At 37.7% G+C, this 24,364-nt stretch overlaps 1 protein-coding gene across 6 annotated transcripts in view; it reads left to right on the forward strand.

Moving 5' to 3' along the window:
* The window catches only part of LHPP (phospholysine phosphohistidine inorganic pyrophosphate phosphatase), a 171,368-nt gene that overhangs the window by 37,320 nt on the left and 109,684 nt on the right, over positions 1 to 24,364 (forward strand). For all 6 annotated transcript variants that reach the window (XM_063307315.1, XM_063307320.1, XM_063307318.1 and 3 more), the window contains exon 6: positions 14,141 to 14,232. In XM_063307315.1, coding sequence (XP_063163385.1) covers positions 14,141 to 14,232 — 92 coding nt within the window. The remainder of the gene's footprint in view (positions 1 to 14,140; positions 14,233 to 24,364) is intronic.

Consider the following 24,364-nt stretch of genomic DNA (forward strand, 5'->3'; position numbering starts at 1 on the left):
TAAATTACATGAAGAAAGGTTTCTAAAGCACCAGTTGGCACTGGCGTATTACTTGGAACAGATTCATGTGTATAACAGACTGCAAAAATGAGAGGGTTGGTTTCTCACATCTACTGAAATTCTGGTGGGCTTATAGACAACCTGTCTTCTCCCCACACTAGGATTTCTTTTACAGCCCCCAGAGCACTTTGGAAGTGGGCAGTGCCAAAATTGTGTTTCTTTCTCCATTTTTTGGAGTTGGGATTTAAGGATTCCTTAAGCTTTCCATTTTGCCCCTTAAGAAGTCCAACTCCCCAAACTGCAGTGGGACTGCAGTGATGGAACAGGGACAGAAAATTTGTCTACTCCAGGGACATTGTGGTTTCATACTGTGGCCACTAGGAAGCCAAAACATTAAAGAGCAGCTCCTGGCATGAGAACGTTGCCACCCGAGACTGAGATCACATTCAAACTCTGTCAGATGCACCAAATCTTATTTAAATTGGACTTTCTCAGTTACTACATATCCTTTATCAGCATGTTAATAAAACATCCAGTAGGGTGATAACATAATGCCTGATAACATATTGCTGTGGACATAATAGGTACTTGAAGCATAGGGTAAGTAAATGTTTATTCCTTCCTTCCCATTTAAAAAAAGAGGTTCAGTCAAGATTGACAGTATAGAATAGACTTCTGCAGGCTGGCACTTTATAAATGTGATGGGACTGTAGTGATGGGACAGGTTCACTTCAGCAAATCTACCTCAGTGCATCTTCTTAAGTACCTGTGGTTGGGTAAAGACTGGTTTGTGTTTATAGCTGACTGAAGTATGTACTGACACCAACAATGTCTTACGCAGATAAAATGAGTCAGTTGTACTATGGCATGAATTCAGAATCCAAACAGCCCTTGAGGAGCAGTTTTGTTTTTAACATTTGGAGTGTTAAGTAAGGGTGATGGAGGGAATGATAGGAAGTAAGATGTTGATCTTCTGTTGATGTTTTCTCACTAAAATAGAAGTTGGTCACCCATACTTGGGGTAATGAATCTTTTTTCTAAGTATGTTCTTAGATTTATTTATCAAAAAGTAAGCTAAGAAGAAAATATGCATGGAATATGGATGCAGGTTATTATTTAATTATTTTATTTCTCAAATTTATACTACTGTCCATCTCCCCCGACAGAGGGACTCTGAGCGGTTTACAATAAATTAGTTAAAAATTAAAACAGTAATCATAATAAAACATAATATAATACAATATAAAAATGAAAATAGAAATAGAAATAGAAAGGAAAAAACCAAATGGCTACAAATGATCGTAAATACAGGGGGAGCACTCTAAGGTACCAGTCATCCCTAAGAATGACTACCCCCCTCCCCACCCCAGGCACGGTGGCAGAGCCAGGTCTTCAGGGACTTCCGGAAGGTCAAAAGGGCCATCCCTGGCTAGCCTGATCTCTGGTGGCAGAATGTTCCAAAGGGCAGGTGCCACTGCAGAGAAGGCCCACTTCCTGGACCCCACCAACTGGAGTTCTTTAGCTGATGGGGTCCGCAACATGCCCTCTCTGCATGATCGGGTGGGACGGGTTGATGTGATAGGGATGAGACGCTCCCTCGGGTAACCTGGACGCATGCCATATAGGGCTTTAAAGGTGATAACAAACACCTTGAATTGGACCTGGAAGCAAACTGGTACCCAATGCAGCTCATGTTGGATACTCTTCATATTACTGTGCTCATTGGGTACTCTTCATATTACTGTGCTCGTTGATCTACTCTTCATATTACTGTGCTTGTTGATCTACAAATTACCATATCACAAGTTATAATGTGAGTGAGTTGTTACATTAACATTAATTGTTGTTGATAAACATTAACATTAATTGTTATTGGTTAACATTAACATTAATTGTTAATGTTAATAGTTAATAGTTAATTGTTAACTGTTAACTGTTAATCATTAACAATTGTTAATTGTTAACTGCTAATTGTTAATTGTTAATTCTTAACATTAATTGTTGTTGGTATATCTAAACTACACTTAATCATTCTATACCTTTCTTAGTCTGCAATTTTGTTTCTAACTGAAAATAAGCTAAGTCCTTAAACATAAGTACAGTGGCATTTTCTTGTTATTTGCTTACTTTCATTTGTTTACTTTTGTTGGGTTACCCATTGGGTTACCTAGAACTGGGAGAGAAATAGAGAGGAGGGGAGTCTTAAGCCAAATAGATAACTCCTGCTCCCACACAGTTTCTTTGCCTGGAATCAATAAGGGTTGCAAATTGCAAAATGATAATTCCTGTTAGCACCTGATCATTCGAGCATTCACACAATCACAGGCTGGGATTCCTTTAACTGTTTTAATGAAGTGTAATGAACGGTACAGAAGGCAAGCTGCGAATAAAGATTTCCCGCTCAAACCTAACTTAAAAACTACATTCCCTTAGTCCCCTTTCCCATGAAACCATGTCACCCCCCCTCCCATCCAGATGGTATTCCTGGCATATCTCAACCCCATGTCCTTGATGTCCTCCATAGCCATAATAAACCACTTCACACTCCAACTTCACACCCCCTCCCATCTGGTGACATGGATTCCATTCCTTGGAGAAGGAAATGACGGTAGATGCTCTGATAAGGGGTTTTGTAAAACCTTTGATCGGGGGGATCTGACAATTCCATCCAATAGCTTGAAGGACTTTTCTTTTTCTTTTAGAAATCTGTGTTGTGTTTTAAAATTTATGACCTTGTATTCCATGCTTTGTTTTTAAGTTATGTTAGAATATAGGCACTACAGGCATTAAAAAGTTAATTAAAAAGTTCAACTATCTTATCCAGGTTCAGATGTCTGCTGATGATTACCCTCCCCCTCCCCCAAATGAAGAACAGTCCGTTCATTTTGATTTTAAATAATAACAAATTCAGTTCAACAAATGTTATGATTAAATCCCAAAGGTTTTATTTATTAGTAAGAATATGGTCAAGAATTTGTGAATTGTAGAAGCGTATGTGTACCATGTGTGCAGGTCTTATGACAGACATGTTCATTATCACATGGGCTTTTATTGAGATATACTGTACATATGACATCATTAACTATTTACGTACTTTACATATATATACACCAGTATGCCATATACATTGGCTAATACATTGCACTAAGTGTTAATGTGCTATATAAACCCAGCTAATTGTGGCTTGTTCCTCAAACAATGATTAAATACTTTAAAAAAATCAGAAGCAATCTACAAATTTTTAAAATAAATTAATTTAATAAATCATGCATGGCATAACTTGGTATGTGAATTCGCGCAATTCAGAGAGTCCATTGGAATTATGACAGTCCAGATGCTTCCTATTCTTTCTTATAAGCAATACATTTTTGTTCCTAAGGGTATTTCCATTACTCAGTTCTTCTGATTCCCCTTAAAAGCTAAGTCAGGATTGATCTAGGCTGTTTTGACTCTTTGCCAGAGCAACCATGCAGCTGATTTAAAAAGTTGAAGACAGGAACTGTGTTTGCACTCCTGAGTGCTCTGATATGTCTTTTCTGATTATTTCCAAAGCACTGCGCAGTCCTAGTAGCCAAGTACAAAGAATTGTCAACTAAACACTGGTCAGCTATTGTTCTCCTACCGTTCCAGTTTTGACAGACATTTCTTCCTTCCTTAAAACACATACACATACTCAATTGTCAGTGTTCCTACTTGGCATGGTGGTAAAGCTCCTGGTACAGTGTGAAGGCATGTCAGCATTCCAGGACCTGGATACCAGGAGGCAGGACACACAACAAGACATACTGTATCATCAACCCACTGCTGAAATTAGGTGTAGATGCCAGTTTTGTGTAATAATTCTTTGACCATCTCCCATACTTGAAATGTTCACAGTTCTTGATGCCTTAGTAGATTCCAAATATTGCGGATATAACCAAGAACACATTCATGCTTGACATGTAACAATTGATCTAAATTTATGTTCATAATCTTAGAAATTTCATCCCAAAATACAACAGTAGACAAAGCCTAAATCATATGTGAATTAATATTCCAACTCTTGAATTACATCTCAGCAGGTCAATTCTAACCAACTTTTATTAAACATTATTTGTAAAATCCTCTGTGAAATATACTATACACAAAGGCATTTTGTATAACTTCTTAAAAGATCGATAATAATTAACTGCATATCTTAAAACAATGTTTTTACAGTACTAGAAGAACACTCAAACACATTGTTCCAAAAGTAATGTAAATAATAGCAATTTCATTAAATCCTCTCAACTTTTTATAAAAATGGGCTACTAGTTTAGGAGCCACAATGTATTTTTCTAAAAACCTCTAACAAATGTGGGATTTCAGAAGTAGCAGTAACAGCAGGGCTAAAAAGTCAAAATAATAAATGCTTAGCAGGTGACAGCATATGGCTGACTTTGTCAGGGCTTAGAAAACAATTTAATTATATTCCTAACAAAATATTAGGAATGTAGGGTAGACAGTCAGAAAATATCCTGGAAGAAAGTATTGGTAAGCCACTACTGTACTGTTGGCAGGAAAACTGCATGAACATATCCATGAAGTCACTAGGAATCAAACTGACTTGAAAGATAGTTTATCTTTTGAAAATATATAAATAATAAACTTCCAAGAAGTATTGTGATATAAATCAAACTTAGTTATATCAACGTTTTAAAAATTGTTTTATCAAACCTGAGTGAGCTCACAGCAATAATATAATGATAAATGATACATTTTATCACAAAATATATATTCTTCATTTATTTTAAAACTTATCCCATAACATGAACTTTTAATAAAATGGTCAAAATTATGTACTTGGTTTAAGTATTAAAATCAATTCCTGAACAAACAAAGATTGTAATAGTTGGGACAATTTCAGTGGGCTATGAATAGTAGCTTTCAAAACGAGTGTAAAGTGGAGCTGAATTCTAAAAATCCTTGTTCCAGACAATGGCCAAAGGTAAAATTAATGCCTAGTGATAATTAAAAAGTATATCCCTCTTTCCCAACAAGCAGTCATAATTTACTTGGTGAAAATTTTGAAGGATGTCCCTGCCAATGCAAGTTATTCAGTAGCATATAAATTCATTTAAATTATTATGAAGTAATAAACTAAGGCGACATCTTTAAATAAGTAATAAGTAATAAACTTAGGAAATTTCTTTATTATTTTTCTTTCTGTTTTTATTGTCTTTTATTTTATAATGTAAGCTGCCCAGAGTTGTCTGGAGTTGGGCGGCCTTTAAATTTAATCACGAATAAATACATCCTAGAATTATATTAATCTTCAATACAAATATTTACCTCAAACATTCAACAGAATTGTTGACCATATATCTAGGTCTTGCTTCATTTGTATCAAAATTGGTTGATTAAGTGCCATCAGGTTAGTGGTGACTCTTGGTGACCGCATGCATGGATTCTCTCCACTTGGCCTTTTAGGTGTCTCAGACTTCATTGCTGTTGCAGTCAAATTCATCCAAATTGCCACTGATCACTCTCTTCCTCTTTAGAAAAGAATGGAAAAGAATACTTTTCTAAGCATTATGGACTTCTCATAATACAAGAGTGTGTGTGTGTGTGTGTGTGTTAGGGTTAGCTAGGAGTTCTAGGAGAAGAATCCACAGAGGCCTTCACAGATTGCCATCATTCCAGTTTCAATTTACAGATCAGCCTCCCTAAACTCTAGAAATCTCTGATCCCACCTGAGTGCAGCTGGTTATGATCAGGTCTGGCTAATTTTGCCAGATGATATTCTTCCTTAAACTGGCTCTTGTTCTGTGATCTTTTCAACCAATCAACTATTTGAAGACTGCTCTCTTGTTCTTTCTTTCTAGTTATCTCCTAGCTAATCTATTTGTTTTGATTTTTGCAATCTTTCTTCTCAGTTCAGTCCTTCAACATTACCTGTTTTTGTTGCACTTCTCTAAATGTTTTCCAATTCGTTGCTATCTTTCTGGCAATGACTTGGCCAGGGCTAAACACAGTTTCCACTTGTACTAATCCATTAATCCCAACTCTGAAAGCCTGATAAGCCAAAATCTTTTAAAAAAAAATCAGAAAAATGTATTTATTGAAAAAGTGGGAAGATTTTGAAAGAATTCTGTGGACTTAAGTGATTGCTTCAAAACCAAATAGTTGAGAAACTATATGGGAAAACCAGAATTTAGACATGGTAAGGATATAGAAGGGAAGATGGAAGAAACCATTGTTGCTTCCACTGGATTCTTGACTTGTCAAGAATGGACTGTCCTTGCTGTGCTTGGCTTCTGGAGCATTCTTTAATGCCATAGTGACAGGCAAGGTTTGTTTCAGGGTGTTTTAACTGATGCTTAACTTAATAAAATGACTGACTTACAAGTAAAAAAAAAATTGCTTGTGTTCAAAATTCAAGCCAGCCATGCCTGCCTGCACTGTCTAAAGCCAGATGGGGGTTTTATTTTTTTTATTTTCCAAATGAAATTTGTTGAATTGGGGGGAGGTTGGGGTGGGTAATTCTGTAGTTCTGTTACCTGCTTACAATATATTTGTATTTACGTAAATTTTAGAATTCCTCAGAAACTACAAATAGCTGCTGCTTGTTTCTCAGTGGCTCAAATTTTAACTCCATTTCTGGTCATCTGAATTTGATATGGAGTGATAATAAAATATGACAATCTATCTTTGAGCCAATACTGCATGGGTCGTCTGCCACTTAGATCTCATATTTATTTTTTATAATTTAGGGTAGTATGTTTTGGGCCTCGCTGCATTTTGGACCACAAGGTGTTTTTTAAAACTTTTTATATTAGTTCACCTAAAATGTTACATATTTCTTTAAGTCAGTGCATCAACACAGCTTTTCCAGTTGTAGTCCAAAATGACTAGACTGCAGAAGGTTGATAATGGCTACTTTATAACACAATGGTCATCATCTGCTAAAGTGTTTTTTACAAGTTTAGGTCAAAATTAATATATGATGTTTCAAGTAAGATTTTAATATGCTGCCTGACACTTAATTCTTGAATGCTTGGGTACCATTTATATATTGTTCTTACTGAATTTAGGGAACTGGAGCTTTGGAGTTGTGTTTTTCTCCAATTTATATATCATCTCTCTCTCTTAAAATCAAATAGTATACCTTTACTCCCACCCTGATTTAGTTGCATCATTCAAACTCACTTGTTATGAATAATACAATTCAGGATTTGAAAGTACACATACCATTCTGTTCAGCTGGGCCCAGTTGCTGCTGGAAATGAAAATATTATCTCCTGGAAAAATGTATCTGACTGATACTTGGAAAAAAAATGTGCATATTAGTCTCTGCTTAGGATAATAAAATGAAGGCTAGCATGATGACTTTCATCATAAAATGTTCAGGTCCATTTATGTATTGCACTTAAATATGACATTAACTGCATCATTAAATCACTGTAAATCTCCATTTGTGCTTTGTAAAACTTGTTACAGTCTTCATCTGTCTTCATTTTGCCCCTAAGTCATCTTCAATTGTCTTCCTATATAGTGGCTAAAGTTTGAAATTTTTGGAGTTAGTTTAATCAATAAAGTTATCACCAATCATTTCCCCTGATAACTGCTTTGTAAAGTGATCCTGCCTTTGCTTGCTTCAGCTGAGATGTTTTCAACTGGCTTTTGGAATGGAAAGTACTCCCTAAAGTCCAACTTTCATTTTAACCTTTCCTGAATAGCCTTGGAAAAAAGAAGATTGCTGGAATTACTTTAATAGATAGGAAATTCAAAACTCTTAAAGGTAACCAGGCTCTTCTTATGATTCAGTAATATGACAAAGAATAACACACCTTTAAAGTTATTGAAATAGCCTAATACCTATTACGTTTAAAGTTGTTATAACAGTAGGTGATTTTTACTGCATTATGATAAAACCTAAATAATGTTAAGGTTCCAAAAGCTTAATGCCATAATAAATAGAGGTCTATTAGTAGAAATTGTCCTATTCTGATGGTAGTCACAATGTCATAGAAGAATTTTCTTTCCCATCCTTTTTTCACTCCTGCAGCCACCTTCTTGCTTGCCCACACCATTACTTAATTGCCCCTTCCCTGATCCTGTATGAAGGATTGTCCGGAATGGCAAGGAGAAAGATGGGATAGAACCTCTCCTTTTGCGAGCTTGTTCAACTGGTTTAACAAGAAGACTTGGTCCTGTAAGCAGGTTGGGGTTGGGGGGATGACTTAGGAACCATAGATAAACTTCTCTTATGTGCTGGAACAAGCAAGAAGATACCAATAAGTCTATTGTTACAGACATTTAAATAGTGCATTGTAATAATTGTGAACATACATTTTGTGGAGCAATTTTACAATTGCTCCCATATTTGTCCTCCACTGAATTTAAAGGAGAGCCAATTTGGTGTACTGTAGTGGTTAAGGCATCAGGCTAGAAACTGGGAAACTCTGAATTCTAGTCCTGCCTTAGGCACAAAGCCAGCTGGGTGACCTTGGGCCTGTCACTCTCTCTCAACCCTAGGAAGGAGTCAGTGGCAAACCACTTCTGAAATCTTGCCAAGAAAACTGCAGAGACTTATCCAGGCAGTCGCCAGGAGTCAACACTGACTCAAAGGCACCAAAATAAATAAATACATAAAATAAAGAGCCTAGGCTGAGAAAGCTAAGCTTAGCTAAGACCAATAACAAGCTTCTGAACAATAACACAGAATATTTAACTGCTTGCTCCAGTTACTGATCCTATCAGTCAGCATCCTTGGGTCTCACCCATTGGTGAACAGGCTTGTGATTTCAGAAATGAATAGCCTAAGGACTGCTTTTTTCCCCCTCTCCCTTTGGCTAAATGAGGCTAAATTGGTATAAAAAATGAAAGATAAGAAGCTAGCAATTTTGAGGAAGCTAGCAGTCTTGAGGGAAGCTAGCAGTCTTGAGGAAAATGCATATCTGTGATTTGGGGCGCAATCTTATGTGTATATTCCAGTGAACCCCTGAGGTTGTGCTATTTACTTTTTAATTCACCTTTTAGTTCTTCAGTTTTCAGTACAATTTTGCTCACAATGTCAGAGTTTTCTGCAAGTAATTTATTTCTTTATTATGATAATTGATCAGCAGAGAGCAACACATTCCATTTTTTCATATTTTCAGAATTACTAAATGTGTCAGAAACCACTGTCATCTTTGTATAAAATGTGTAGACAAACTTGAATTCTTGTTTTGGCCTTCAGCAAGTGGGTGACCTTTTCAGTTTTATCTTCTCTCTTTCTCCTCCTTCCTTTCTCTCCTTTTTGCTTTCTATCTTGCAGCCAGAGAAGAAGTTAAACCTAGGTTTGACAGGTAGAGTTTTTTATTTCCCTTGACAGTGCACCTCTTGACCTCTATCTTCTTTCCAATGATTTTTTAAATCCTAAATGATTTGGGAATAATTGCTCCTCCTTTAGTGATTATTGCCCTTCACTGATAGGAAATCTGTGAAATCCCAGGAGGCTGGAGGACATTTTTGTATGCGTCTACCACAAGCTGGCCTGGACAGGCTCTGCTGCTCAAGTGCAGCTGCACTTTCAGTGTGGATGGCCTTCTTACACGAAAACTTCTCTATAAAGCAAAATGAAACATTTTGCTTGTACTCAGGCACCTCCTTAATTACAACATGAGAGACTAGATTCCTGTGGAAGCCTCCTTATCTGCTTCCCTGTCTTGTAGAAATTTTCCACAGAGGTTTTATAAATTAGAAGAAAACTGTTTCTGTAAACCCCGAAGAGTCAATAGAAAAGCCATATAGGAATATTAGCAGATCCTGCTAAATCAATTCAGCAGACTATAAATCTAACAGCGCTTCCAGGATTAATTGAATTTGAAATGTCTGTACTGCAGCTTCAACAACATTTATGTACCCAAGTAAAGTAGGAGGGGATCTCTTTGCACATAGACAAGAATTGGAAACTTCATTAATTGTTGGTTTGTTTAAGCAGCCTGTGGAATGCACGAAGAATAAAAAGGAACTTACGGAATCTATTCATTTCTTATTTTAGGGATCTATTTTTTTCAAATAATTTTAAAACTTGCTCAAAGAACTCTGGTTAATAGGTGGTTTAATTATTTGTTCACTTTGGGTTCACTTTGTTCACGGGGCTTCTCATTGTCTGCCACACCTTGTTTTTGTAAATATAGCCAGAGCCTTATTTACAAGAAGTTTACAAAACACTTTCATTTCAGTAGTAGTTTGATATATGTCATAAAAAAATAACATTGTTTCTTAAATGTTCCTAAATTCCCAAATAGCAAATCATGCACTTTCCACAGATTATAGGAGAGCACAGGAGTAGGAGAGGAAGTAAGCCTTCCTTTGACATGTGCTTGAGTACAGGGTTTAAAACATCCCAAATACCAAAAATGGATGATTGGGACAAAATGTAGGTCTGATGCTTGATTCTAGACATTCAAAATCTGTTCCCACTTTAGCTGGGAATGGTGCTAAGAACAGCCACTGACATTATGTTTATGTGATGCCTGTGGGTTGTGGTATGCATTGTAGAACTAGATGGAATGAATAGGAATTCGGGGTTGTGTGGAATAACCCCATAAGCTTGAATAACAAGAGTTTAGAAGTGAACAGAGACAGATGGGCAAGATCAGAGCTGAGGTGAGTGACTGAGAAAGCTGGATACTGTCTGGTTGGCATTGGGCTGGAAACAGATGGTGGTCAGTAGCATTCTTGGCTTAGTGGATTACCTGTTAAAGTAGATGCAGGACCAGGACTTTAGAGAAGGAAACCCCACTAGTCTGGGCTGTGGTAGCTGTGGAGGCCAAGTGTATCCCTAAGGGCAGGGGCAAGGATTAGAGGACTGATAACTTGTAGACAATCTGCATTTCGAGTCCTAAGGCAAATATCTACAAAGCCAGGAACTGATTTGTTATAAAGTATTCACACTGGACTGGAGGAGGGACTTTGAGCTCTGGTTGAAGATGGACCAAGGAATGAAGGATAAGGAAGAGGCACCATTGGGAGAGGAAGATATGATGGGAGGTAGAAGTCAGACTGCCCCCAGGAAAGGAGGATCAAAAATCTCAAGCCACTCACCACTTCTAGCCTTCTGCCCTCTTCTAGGTTACTAGGTGGTGGTGCTTCAGAAGGCTCTGGACTCCAGCTGATGCTCCTAAGAATTAGGGCTGCCTATAAAAAACTCTCCTCATTCACAACTTGATCAGGGATGACAAAACGGACCTGGCATGCATTTCTGTGACCTGGAATGGGTGAAAGGGGGGATGTCCCTTGGGAGGATTGCTCATCTGGGTTTCAGGTTGTTGCACCAGGTATGACTCCAGGGCAGGGGAGGAGGAGCGGTTGTTGTTTTCAGGTATATTCTGGAGGGAGTACACAATTCTGCTTTGCAGATAATTAGGTGTGAGGTCTTGATTGGGCTTGGGGGAGAAGCTGGGGGTGCTGCTGCTCTACTGGCCTCCCTGTTGCATAGTAGTATCTGTACCTGGGCGGCTGGACCCTGTGGGGTTGGGTCAGAATGCCCCAGTTTTTTGTCCTGGAGAACTTTAACTTACCTTTTTTCATAGGGAAGGCAGCTCATGAGTTCATGGCCACCATGACAACCATGGGCTCCTTGCAGATGATAATGAACCCAGCTCATGTGGCATCTGTCTGTCTGTCTATCAGCTAGCTGGCTGATTTATATACCACCTGTAGTTTATACAACTCAAGACAGTATACATAATGTTCTTGCTGAGTTGGGTTGGGCTGAAAAAGAGTGACTGCCCCAAGGTCACCCTCCTGGCCCAAGGGAGAATTCGATTTCGCAGTCGCCTGGTTTCTAGTCTACTGCCTTAACCACCATACTAAACTGACTTTTGTCTCAGAGCAGTTGAGACACAGTCTGAGGGTTGGGGACATTTCCATCCACCCTCTTCTTGGCCAGGTCACTCTCTGATTTCTTTAGAGTTTTCCAGTGACACAACTCTCCACAGGGAGGAAGGCCCTATTTGACTGATCCACCAAAGGCACTTAATGGAACTTGTAGGTTTCAAAAAAAAAAAAAAAAAAAAACTTAGGGAGTTTCTTGAAGCCCTGGTGGGCAGTTCTGTGGAGTGCCGGGTTGAGTACTGAAATAAATGGTTGAGGGCAGTGCTTGCTAGGATTGCTTCTGAATACTCTCTCCCCACCTGCTGATCCAAAGAGTCCCCTTGGTTTACCAAGGAGCTCTGGGAGATGAAGTGGCAGAAGAGACAGCTAGAACAGTGCTGGATAAATCAAAGGATGTATGTGACCAAAATATGGGTACGAGCTCAGTTGAGCCTATACTGTGGTAGAAAAAATAGCAAAGTGAGCCTACTTCTCTGCTCACTTTGCATCCACAGGTAGCCATCCAGCAGCTTCGTTCAGAGTTACCTGATCTTTGTTGAGCAAATCTAGACCAAAAGATCAGCCACTGGACCATTAGGAAGAATTTGCTCAGTGTCTGGAGGATAAAATTGCTGGCATCTACCTGGAGTTGGATGCCAGCTGGGCAGAGCCTGCTGAGATGATGGGAAGTTCATCTGGCATGGTTACTGGATCACTGAGCTTGTGGATTCTGTGGAAGTTGTCAGTGTACTTTGTACATTCCAGACACCTGTGGACTTAGCCCCTGTCCTACCTGGCTAGTGAAAGCTGCCAAGAAGGTGACAACAGACAAAGCGAGACAGTGGTGAATACATCCTTGAGGGCGGCGTATTTGCCTCTGGCCTTGAAAGATGTGGTGGTGTGGGAGCTTACAGGAATTAGTGACATAGAAACCAGAAGAGAAGAGAATATATTTATACTTCAAGTTAACAGATAGGCAATGGGATTATGAGATAGACTTGCTTAAGCTTGCATAGGTTGTTATGGAAACTATACTCCACCCATGGCAATATCTATATTTAAGAATTGGGATTTGCAGATAGTATAGATCTAGTCATTTTACTTTCTGCTCTAGAGACAGACTTTGTTTTTCCCTTTGTCTGAATTTGTTTAGATTTTAAATGAAATATAGGGACATAAATGGGGGGAAGAATACTTAATTGTGAAAATGTGTTTGGTAAGCTAAGGCTTTTGTGGTGTTTTTGTTTCTTTGTTTTTGTTTTTACTTTTCTTCATAGCAAAATATCCTCATGCTCACTGCTGCGTTTCCTTAGCAGCAATTCCTGGAATGACTAGGTGTTGTCCTGTGGATACCTGGCCTGCCTAGAAAATGCTGCATAGGACAATAAGTCTCTGAGGAACAGCTCTGAGTGTGGAAGATGTTTTTGCTATGGAAAAGAACAAGAACAAGAAAATGCCAAGAGCTCGAAACACCTTGAACATTAAAAAAAAAATCAGCAAAGACAGAAAGCTGATCAGACTTTGTTCCTTCTAGCATCTTTCTAACCTGGGATCTTCTGGGAGCTAAAACCTTCAAACTTTCACTAGTGGGATCCATAGCAAAATATGTTTCCAGCATTATTTAGCAGTAAGTGACACTTTCAGTTTTGATTTTAGCATAGTCACAGGGTATGAGATTATGCTGAACGTGAATACTTCACTTAGCTTTATTGGCTTTGTGAAGTATAATTTTTTATTTAACTTTTGATTACATCTTTAAAAAGAACCATAACAAAATTATTAGAATCCCAAATTCCAAGATATTTAATTTGTAGCCAACTCTGTTAATAACTGGTATCTGTTATAGGGTGAACATTAGATTGTGAGACAATGCATGTAATATCTAAGTGGATCATATATCTAGACGGACAACACACACAGAAGAGAGAGTAGGGGAAGGGAAGAAAAGTAGTTGAGTAAGCTGTGGAGTAATACAGTAAGCTATGGAATTTACCCTTTTAGTGTTTGAAATGGAAGAATCTTCTTGAAATACCAACTTCCCCCTTGCAATGCATAAAAAAAAATCTGGGTTTTTCTGATGGCTTTCAGACCACTTGAAAGATTAGTGCTCATCTGTATAGCCTTGTAGGTAGAGACTGAATTATAGTCCAGGTGGATTAACTTTAAATCAATACATTGACAATATTAACTGGTTTAATTTGTATGATGGCTATATTAAATATCAAATCAAGCAGTTTATTATGTCAAGGAAGATGAAGTAGGGCAGAACTCAAATGCATTTGACTTTATTTCTGTTTGTATTTCATTGCTGTGACAGGCTATCATGATTGGGGACGATATTGTAAATGATGTGGGAGGTGCCCAGCAATGTGGAATGAGAGCTGTACAAGTACGGACGGGAAAGTACAGGTCAGTGCATATTAAATGAACCTTACATCCCCTTTAGTAAGCAATTTGCTTCCTCTGTCCTCATCCCTTGCCTTTTTCTTTATGGCTCTGTAGTGTCACTGTAATGCATAGATTGATGAGAAAATAAATTCTGTATTTTGTCTAGCATTGTCATGGAGTGCATGGTCTGGCAGCCTGGATTTTGTATTAGGGCTCAACTGGTACATGGCCCATGCGTTCACTATCAAACCCATCTCTGATAATATGCAAGTAGGGACATGATGATATTAACCCAGGTAATTTGGTAGGGTATACATTTATTCTTTTATAAATAGAATGCAGAAAAAGCCGATGTTTTTCTCTAGGCAGTTTGTGTTTAAAATAAAAAGGAACCTTAATGCAGCATGAAAATTATGAAATGCTGTGCATAATTTACACTATTTGAAATCCAAGCTGATCTCTTGGGTTTTAGAGAATAAAGTGTTTAAAGAGAGTGCTGCTTTTGAGACAAGACATTTGTACTACCTTCTAGTTCCCTTAGATGGTGCCATTTGTACATTTACTGCAGCTGTGACTGATCTCTCCTGGCTGCTTTAGCAGATTTGCCAAATCACAGTTAACTTTGAAGGGAGTTGTCAGCACAATAGATCTATTTCAGATCCTTTACTGATCAGAGGTTTCAAAGTTTCTGAATTTATTTCAGATCAAATAAGCTTATTAGTTGGTTTTGATTAGACTGTCAGAAGAGCCTTTCTCCCATTTGCATCAAAATATGAAGAAGCAGAGGATAATATTGTACAGACATACTATGATTCCTTCTAGTGAAGACAGTGGCACCTTTCAGTGATGTTTTGAATGCCTTAACACTGCAGAATCCTTCTAGCTAGGCACACAAAATGTTTTGTAATGTTTTGTAATGCATACACACATACATATGGGTCGTAATACTTAAAGGGTTGAAAGGCTGAGGCATGAGGCAGTTATTTAGGGGAAGCCTGGAAATGAAGTGATGAAGAAGAAGTGTATCTATCAAGGATGGGCAATCTGGGATCCTCCAGGTGTTTTGGATTACAACACTTAAAATCTCTGAAAATTGCTGGATTGGCTAGGGCCAATTGGATTTGGAATTCACCATTTGAAGGATCAAGGATTTTCTGCTGTGATTTATAGAGAAAAACAAAGTGGATGTAAGTGCATAGGAGCTATACATTCTGGAACAACATGCAGGAACCTAGAAGGTGGGATGAAATAGATCTGTAGGAACCAGGCAAGCGTTCCCAATGAGACAAGATCTGTATTTAAAAAAATAAATAACAAAAGGGTTAGAAATTGTGCAAAAGAACTGCCATCAGTTCTTGTTTCCTAACAGAGTCATGTACAAACTGGGCAAAAGCTCTCCAGATCACAACGTCCGCCTGCCTGGTCAGCAGTAGCTGTGAGTCCAGAAGAACTTCCAAGTCACACATTGCTCCTTCAAGGCCGGTGCCACCCCATCAAGGGACACAATTACAAATGTCAGGGACCTGCAATGAATGAACAATCATTCTGCCTTGTTTAGGGTTCAGGCTCTTCTATCCCATCCAGACCTGCATAGTCTCCAGTCAAGATGTTGAGAACATCGCCTGTGTGGCTTGAGGTAGCAGTGTACAGTTAGGCAACACCAGCATATTGATGATACTAAACCCCAAACTATCTGATGACCTCACTGAGCGGCTTCACGTAGATGTTAAAATGAATGAGTCTGTATAGACTAGATTTCCGACCAGATGAGCAGAGAACCAAGACTGAGAAGGCTGATACCTTGGATATGGAATATTCCTTCTATTGAGAGTTTATAGTAGTCCTTAACATTTAGCCATGCTCTGCAGTGAAGGGGTGAAATGTTCTTGGATGGCTGTTATCGCTGTGAACCAGAGGCTATTATATTCAAGCTCTGCCAATTTGTTCTTAGTGTCTTACTGGAGGCTGGTGCGCATTACAATTAATGTAGTTCGACTCTCAGTTGATAATACTGAAAACTATTGGGCTGTTTAATATTATTTCGTGAGGCTTAATTTATTGCCTGTTCCTTTAATTCAGTTTAAATAGCAGATCTATTTTAATTTTAATGCTATTCTTGTTTCATTGAATCTTACAAACTCTTTTTTGATGTGTAAGTCAGAAAAATGACATCTAGAGAACTTAAAATCTACATGTCATTTCTCTTTCTCAATTTATGTCTTATTCTTTAAGGAAACCTTTCCTAATCTGATGTGATACCATTGTCTACAACTTCTGAGTCAGCATGGACAATGGTCAGCAATTACAGTATAGGGTTTGTAGTTCAAAATATTGGGGTTTGAATAACATTAGGTTTGGACAGGCAGTTTTGAATACTTAGGCTTCTGTAGACATTCTCCACAATTACTCCTGGAAGACTTTATTGTTTTTATGACACTCCATTGGGCTGCCACAATTTGTCAAATCCTCCAGATATTGCATTATATATTGGGAATAGGTAATGCCACAGGTAGCTTCAAATGATGTACCTGAGTCCTATTTTTTTTCCCTCATGAGGAAACCTACTTTAAGGAAGACCAATATGGCCTTGCTTTTAAAAGGAAAATGTTGGCCTGTAAGTGGCCTACAACTTCTGATTTGTTTAGCAGCCTTTAATGCTATTAATTATTTATAAAGATCATTTCATAAAAAACTCAGTACCTCAGTACCCCAATAATGTTCCATATTGCCAGCTTGGTGCGGAGAGCCATCCATCACAGGAAAAGTGTAGCTAGAAGGAGGCCACCTCTCACCTGTGGCACAACGCATGTTCACGGGGGACCCAGTGCTACATCATTTGTAGACCTGATTCTGGGTTGGGTTTTTGTACATTCTATTGAAAGTCAGCCCTCAAGGAAGGTGAGCAGAGATTAGACCATCATGAGACAGGTTAGTTTTACCCTACTGATTATGTGTAATTGTGCTAGTAATCCTGCTCAGTACGAGAGGAGCCACAGCTTCAGACCTTTGGTTGTTCCATACTGAGAATTGTGTGTCATTTCTTCCTCCTTTCCCCTCACTACTACCAGGAATGAACATTAAAATGTGTTACTAAGTTCTGTGTTGATTCTGCAGGTCATATTGTTGCACTGATACCATATTGTAGAGATTACATGAACAGTGAGATAAAGGGAAGGAACTATCCATAGCTATTTGCAACTGTCTCTTCAAATTAGAAAAGGCTGCAAAAGCTTTGGGAATATGCAAGGGATTTAGAGTACTGTGAGGAGTTTGAGGATTGCATTTACAGCAATTGTAGTTGGAACAGTTTGTTGAAATTACAGTTGTTTTCTCATTATCGGGATCAATTTGGTTCTAGAAATTTGTTGAACCTTATTCATGTAGATGTTGTAAGAATATTTTCTTAAAGTTGATTTTGACAGATTTGAGGCGGAAATGCACAGAGCTCTTGCTTTGTACAGTAATGCTGTAAATTGAAGGATTCATATGGACTGTATCAAGTAACACCAGAGGGAAATCGTTTAGCCTAATCATAGAGGCAGAACACTTTCTGCTATGAGTGTTTAAATTTTCCATTGGACATTCATTCCCCTATACACCAAATGATTGTTTATAGCACAGAAACATTCTAGAAACAGTGTTCTTTTATCTAGGCATTTGTGCTTGGCAGGTTTGGTATACATAGGTTGTTGTTGTTTTTTAAGAAAAAAAAAAGCAAAACTACCACCACCCTGAAATTTGGTCACGTAATTGATGAGATTGCATTTATTGATCTGCACTAGATATCCTGTGTTGGTAGCATCCTCTGCTGTCCTTCAGCCCACTCATCAAATAGCCTCAGATTATTTCTCCTGCTAAGTCCCTCAAGATCCATGTCTTTGCTTTGTAGGAACTCAGTTCTTGTTGTATGTTAGCCTTTATGTATTCATGCCTGGCCTTCTACATCTTTGTCTCTGCTACCTTCACTCAGGTATGTTTTACCCACTGAAGCATATATTTCTTTCATGTTTCTTCTCAGTTTGTGCCATTCCTACACAAATGTTTTGGGCTCCTTCATTCTGAAGGGCAAGTATGGGTTAAGTCTACCTCCGCATCTAGCTTTTCAGTTTTTACTGTGATGTGCTGCTTATCCTGGGCTATCAGTTTGTGCCCTACTCCTTTTTTAATGTTAAAATGGATGCCAAACTTTGCCTGTCAGTAGAAAGAAGAGGTGAAACTGTTTGTTCTCTCTGTATCTGCATTCTGGGCCTATTACGTTTATCAATTGGGTGGGAATTGAGATGTTGCTCTCTATCCCCATCTCCTGTTGCTTGCATTTTGTCAGGGATTCATTCATTTTTCTCATCCAGGATGGAATATGCCAGAAGCTGTCCACTTACTATTGGCCAAGCCAAGGCTTTTCTTCCATATTTGTGCTTGTTCACACCTGTTACCTTTTTATTTCTCTTTGAAGACTCTCATTTTCAAAGAAGAAATCACATACTTCCTGGCAAGTGGGCTGGGATGGTTTGACTACCACTTTCTTTTTCCTTCACTGACAGGAAGCAATACCTCTGGCTTTTTACATATACTGGGTTGTTTTCTTCGGGTTCAAAAGTCCTCTTGAAGATAACCATTGTGCCCAATATATCATTGGAAATTAACTTTTGATGCCTTTAAAAGGACAAATAGCTAACTGACTTGTAGGCCTGGAAGAAATACGGTAAATTTCTCTCCTAATGATATCCTTTTTTTTTTTAGAACTTTATTATTTTTCAAGATATAGTTAAGATACAAACAAAAGAAAATGTAGAACAGATAGAAAACAGAACTAAAGAAAAAAGAACGAACTATAAAAGTGTCAATAGAGAGAAAACAAAAAAGAAAAGTGACTTCCGACTTTCTCTGATACAGATATAGGTAAGTTTACAAATCTAGTCTCTTACAATTAATTAACCTATCTTAACATTATTTCTATTAGAGCAAACCATTTAATCTCTACAACCCAAAATCAAAACATCAATTTTTTCTATTACAAGCAAGTAGTCCAAAAGTGGTTGCCAAGTTAATATAAATGCAGAAACAGAATTATATCTTATTAAAGCTGTTCGTTTAGCCATTTGAGCCAAGTCCATTAGTTTAACAATCCAATCTTCAACCGTAGGTATTTGTGGATCTTTCCATTGTTGTGCATATAACAATCTTGCAGCTGTGATCTCTCCTAATGATATCCTGAACTGCAAGTAAACACTTTTATTAGATGGTCCCATATTGTCCAGAGTATTTTGGTATCACTTTTTCTCCAGATTTTAAAAGGAAATGGGCCAATGAAAACAATTTGTGCTGTTTGTGAGTCTTTTCTGGGGTATTTTATTTGTTTAGCAATTAGAGTCTGTTTTCTATAGTGGTACCACAGTTGGTGATTGAGTCAATATTATAGGTATGTCTTGCATACAATCTGTGATATAATTTCTGCTGGAGATTAATTTAGCATCTGTTTCCCACCCAGTCCCTTTCTGTCAGCTGCAGTCATGCTTTGTGAATAAGCCTTTATAGAGCCCTCGAGTATGCACTCCCTCTATAATCATATTACACTGAAAAGTTACAATTAGATAGACTATCCTTCTGTAAATACTGAAATTTTACATTTACGTACAGATTGGAAGATGTACCAGAGTGAGCAAAGGTATTAAAATATAAATGCGTTTGGATCAAAGAAAAAAGCAAGGTCACATAACTACCTGAAAGTAAAAAATATATGATAGCTGGTTAGGCTCAGCAAAAAGTTGATTCACAATTTTTAAAATATAATCCAGATACACAAAAAAGAAAAATGAGTGGCTATTAGGTAATCACAGTCCTGTCAATACTAATATACCTTTAAATGTGAAGTTGATCTATGGTTTAAAAAATATTTTTAACAAGAATATTTTTAACAGAATTGAAATTATATTATTCTAAAATTAATGGCCATATAGATACTGTATATTTATTCACTAGGTATGTATTCTTCTCTTCCTTAATTTCCTACAGTAGTAATGCAGACATTAAAAATTAAAATTAAAAACAGCTGCCAGCATATTTTGCTTGACAATTTACTTCTGAAAAACCTACACAAGCATATTAAGTGGTGAATTCAGGCTCCTATCTGTCTAGACAGTGTAAAATGCTATATACTATAGGTAATCGCAAGGAGACCAGTCAAGCTTTGTTGCTTTGTTTTGTGTAACTTACTGTGTTCAGATAGGATTGGAAAATTGCTATTAATGATCAGGATACATGTGGGAGCTATTTTGGCATATAGCAAGTCTAATGTACAAATTGAAAACAAATGGGTGCCCTTCCCTTCCCCTTCCACCCCAAGACTACATACTAAAATGGATTCTTGACTGTAGATTGGGCTATGCATGAAATTAGTACTTCCACTCTATATACTGTAGTTGTTTTTACAAAATATTTTTGTGGAAGAGCCATGTGAATTTCCATTTTGCTTTTTCTCTTCCAATTAAAAAATATCAGAACCTTTGTTTTGGAAAGAAAGCAGGGTATTAGTTGACATTGTGTTATTGATTCCATAATAGGAGTGAATAAAAGCAAAAGCAGAACGGCTTGTTTGGTGAACAATTTTTTCAGGAATGTGATTAATCAGGAACATTGAGTCCCACTCAAAATTAGAAGAAGAAATGGACAATACACCTAGACTGGGATGGTATCCCTTCCCTGCAATCCATAATGACACTGTGATGTAAGTGCAAAATAATTTAATTTTGCAATGTTGCCAACCTATTTCATTACTGTAACAGTTTGAGTAAAGCCTGTAATGTTACTGTAGGAGGAGAACCATGTAGTCTGTGGTGACAATAATCCGGAAAGATCTGGCAGCACCTTTTCCAACTAACAAATTTCCTGAACTGCATCAGATACAACTTGCAACATTAGTGAATGTTCACATAATACCGATTACAGAGAAAGTGGGTTGAGTTCTATAAGCGTAATTTTAAAAGGTTTCCAACTGTCAATTGTTTAAAAGTAGTATAAGGGCTGGAGCTGGCAAGACAAAAATCACAGGTGCTCAGTTCAGACAAAACTACTGTAAATGTCGAGTAGCTGCTGCTAATTATGAAGGCTGGAAAAAGAACAGGCAGAAGTCCACTGACTCAAAAAGGTGGAAGAAGGCGGCTTAGGATTTAAGACTTGGCAGAGAGAGGCAGAGATGGATTGCTCCTCTGTATAATTAGATATGAGTAAGTAGATCTGTATGTGTATGTATGTGCATGTGTATGTATGTATGTATCTGTGTGTGTGTGTGTATAATTTCTTGTCTGCAGTAAAGCAGTTTCTCTATGTCAGGTTGAGACTGTGAAGTTTCTGCTTTAGCTAGCTTACCCAGGGTGACATCACGTTCCTGGAGAGCTTAAACTTATTACTTTATCTGGAATAAAATCTGAAAAGTACTGGCAGGGTAGGGTATTTTATTTTTTTACACTATATGGGAAATCTGGGCTGAAGAAAGCGGGATGGTCAGGAGTGAATCTTTATGTGAAAGGATGGTCAACTGAAGACCGATGACTGGGCTTAGAATGTAGCCAACCACCCTGCATTCCTTAAATTCTGCATGTACATCTAGTGCTCCTAGTTTTAAAGGTTGGCCTTTGAGGATCCAGGTTTTGTTTGTTTGTTTGTTTTTAAAATAAGTGTAACAAGACTGAAGCTTGTCTACCCCTTAACTGTAAAATATAACTCTTGAATGCTAAAAATATATCATGTTTTACAAATGTTGTTTAGATTAAGCTAGTAGCTCTGGGCTTCGAAAAATTTGGGGCAGCAAAAATGTATAAAAATACTCCAACACTTTGCTGTCATCTGGTGGTTGTCTGGATTTTTGCAGCCCAGATCTGGTTGTCCTAGTTTAGATTCTAATAGTAATCACAACCACAGCAGGAAAACACTTTTTTAGCAACTTTAGTTTTCTGGCAAGCAACTTCTCATTTAGCTTTTGTTTTGTTTGTTGGCTAGATTGGCTAAACACAAATCCCAATATTCTTCTCAGTTTAACCTTTTCTTCATTTTATTTTGTTGAGTGTAGTTACAGTGAAACATAACACTGTTACAGAAAGATTTCAATAAATTATAGGGTATTACTTAAGATATTCAGTGAAATCAATGCCTTATTTTTAGAGATAGCTAAAAGCTTGCAGAATTGTAATGGTTTCGGTAAGCTTCCTAACAGAAACTTTTCAAAAAATGAGGTGAGATGGTAGAGGAGAGAAGGCTAAGGATTTAACTTTCCAAAAATTAATCTCTCTGATCTGCTTTTCTTTGCTAAGCAGTTTTAGTGTGTACATTTTCCTGTAAATGCAGAATGCCAGAGGGATCAGATTCTGTGCTGCATATTGGACTGTTTAAAACATCTACATGGTTTGGGTCTCAGGTACCTTAACTGTCAGAAATGTTCCCAGGGAATTACAGTAATCTTTAGGAGCTTTTCTCCCAACTCCTGTCTCATATAATGTGAGGCAGGTGATGACTGGGAAATACAGCCTCTTCAGTTGTGATACCTTTACTTTGGAATGTACTTTTCCAAGAATATCCACCCAACAATCAGTCTCCCCTCCCCTCCCCTGGAAAACCCCTTTAATTGACCCTTGCCTCTTCATGCTTTTATTCCATAACTGATCATTTTTGGTTGACTATTTGTTTGTTTGTTTGTTTGTTTATTTAATGTATAGCCTGTCCACTCATTTTGGCTTTTGGCAAGCTGTTTTGAGAGTCTTGCCACCTGGAATAATGTAAACACTTCAGATAACTACTTCAAAAACCCTTTAGGTATAGTGTCACAGCTCTTAATGCATTAAGTGCTCTAAACCTTTTAAGCACGTAGACATTTCACCCTCCTTGATCACTGCATGGACCTTGCTGGGGATGGATATATTTTTATAGTTGGCAGGTCAGATTCAGACATCAGTACTATTGCAGTACCTGGATCCTAGGAGGATAAATAGAAGCATTTAGGTCTTGGTATAGTCAGTATAAAATGACTTGGAAGTTTCCAAATCCTTTGAACTCAAATATTAATTTTAGCCGCCAAATAGTCTGCACATTAATTTGAATGTTTTTGTCCTTCTTGGAAGTCGATTGTCCTTCTTGGAAGTCGCCAGAATATAATGCAAAGGATTTCTTTTTGTATGATCCTGCAGAATGGCAACTGAACATAATGCCTCCATTTAAAAATTTGTACCTTTCGTTTTAAACGAAAGCCTTCATTTATCCTCTAAAATGCAGTTTATGGGCAGTGGGATCTTACCACTGAACTAAGTGAGGCAAGTGCTTAGAGTGCTGTAACCTGTTATAAAGTGAACCTTTGTCCACACTGAAAGACATTCTGCAGCTGAATAACATTACCTTCTGCTAAACCATAGATATGTGGACTTCAACTCCCAGAATTCCCCAGCCAGCTCAGCCAGGTCCACACATCTTAACATTGCCAAGGTTGAAAAACTGCCATAGGCTGCAGGGACTGGATTAAGACATAAAAATAGGGGAATGTTCAAAGAATCTGTCCAGTTCTGCCATGAAGAATTTGCAGATGTAACCAAACTTGACATCTGCCTGCAGATTACATCATCTGGAGTGGAAGTTGGAAAGGCTTTCAGAAGGATGCTTTTTAAGAAAAGTGCTAACCAGTTATGTCAGCTAATAATTGTGTAATGTTCCTGTGGTTGGCAGTATTTTTTAAGCATAAGAATGCAAGAGAAAACTGTTAAACAAACAAATGTATATTTTTTCTAAGTAGAGACTGCTTGCATAATAGATTTGGACCTAATGATCAGATAAAATATTCCACAGAATATAGATTTCTAGGAAGTGAAAGGGAAATGGCTTGATAGGCTTTCCTAATATAGTTCCTGAGGTAAGGAAAAGGAATAGGTTTGAGCTAGGACAATTTCCAATGCATTATTAGGATGCATTTACTATTCTGTTACTCTAATATTTTGAAAGGGTCTAGAAAAAAAAAACTAATTTCCCCTAACCTTGGGCTCTCAAAAGTTCTTCAAATCACATCTCTCCACTTTGTTTTCCCATGCATAATTACATGGAAGGGAATATTTGCTGCCTCTCAAATTAAGCTGATATTTATTTAAACAATTTATAGGGCTGCCTATCTCACAACAGT

The sequence above is a fragment of the Candoia aspera genome, chromosome 6 (assembly GCF_035149785.1).
Source record: "Candoia aspera isolate rCanAsp1 chromosome 6, rCanAsp1.hap2, whole genome shotgun sequence".
Taxonomy (NCBI): domain Eukaryota; kingdom Metazoa; phylum Chordata; class Lepidosauria; order Squamata; family Boidae; genus Candoia; species Candoia aspera.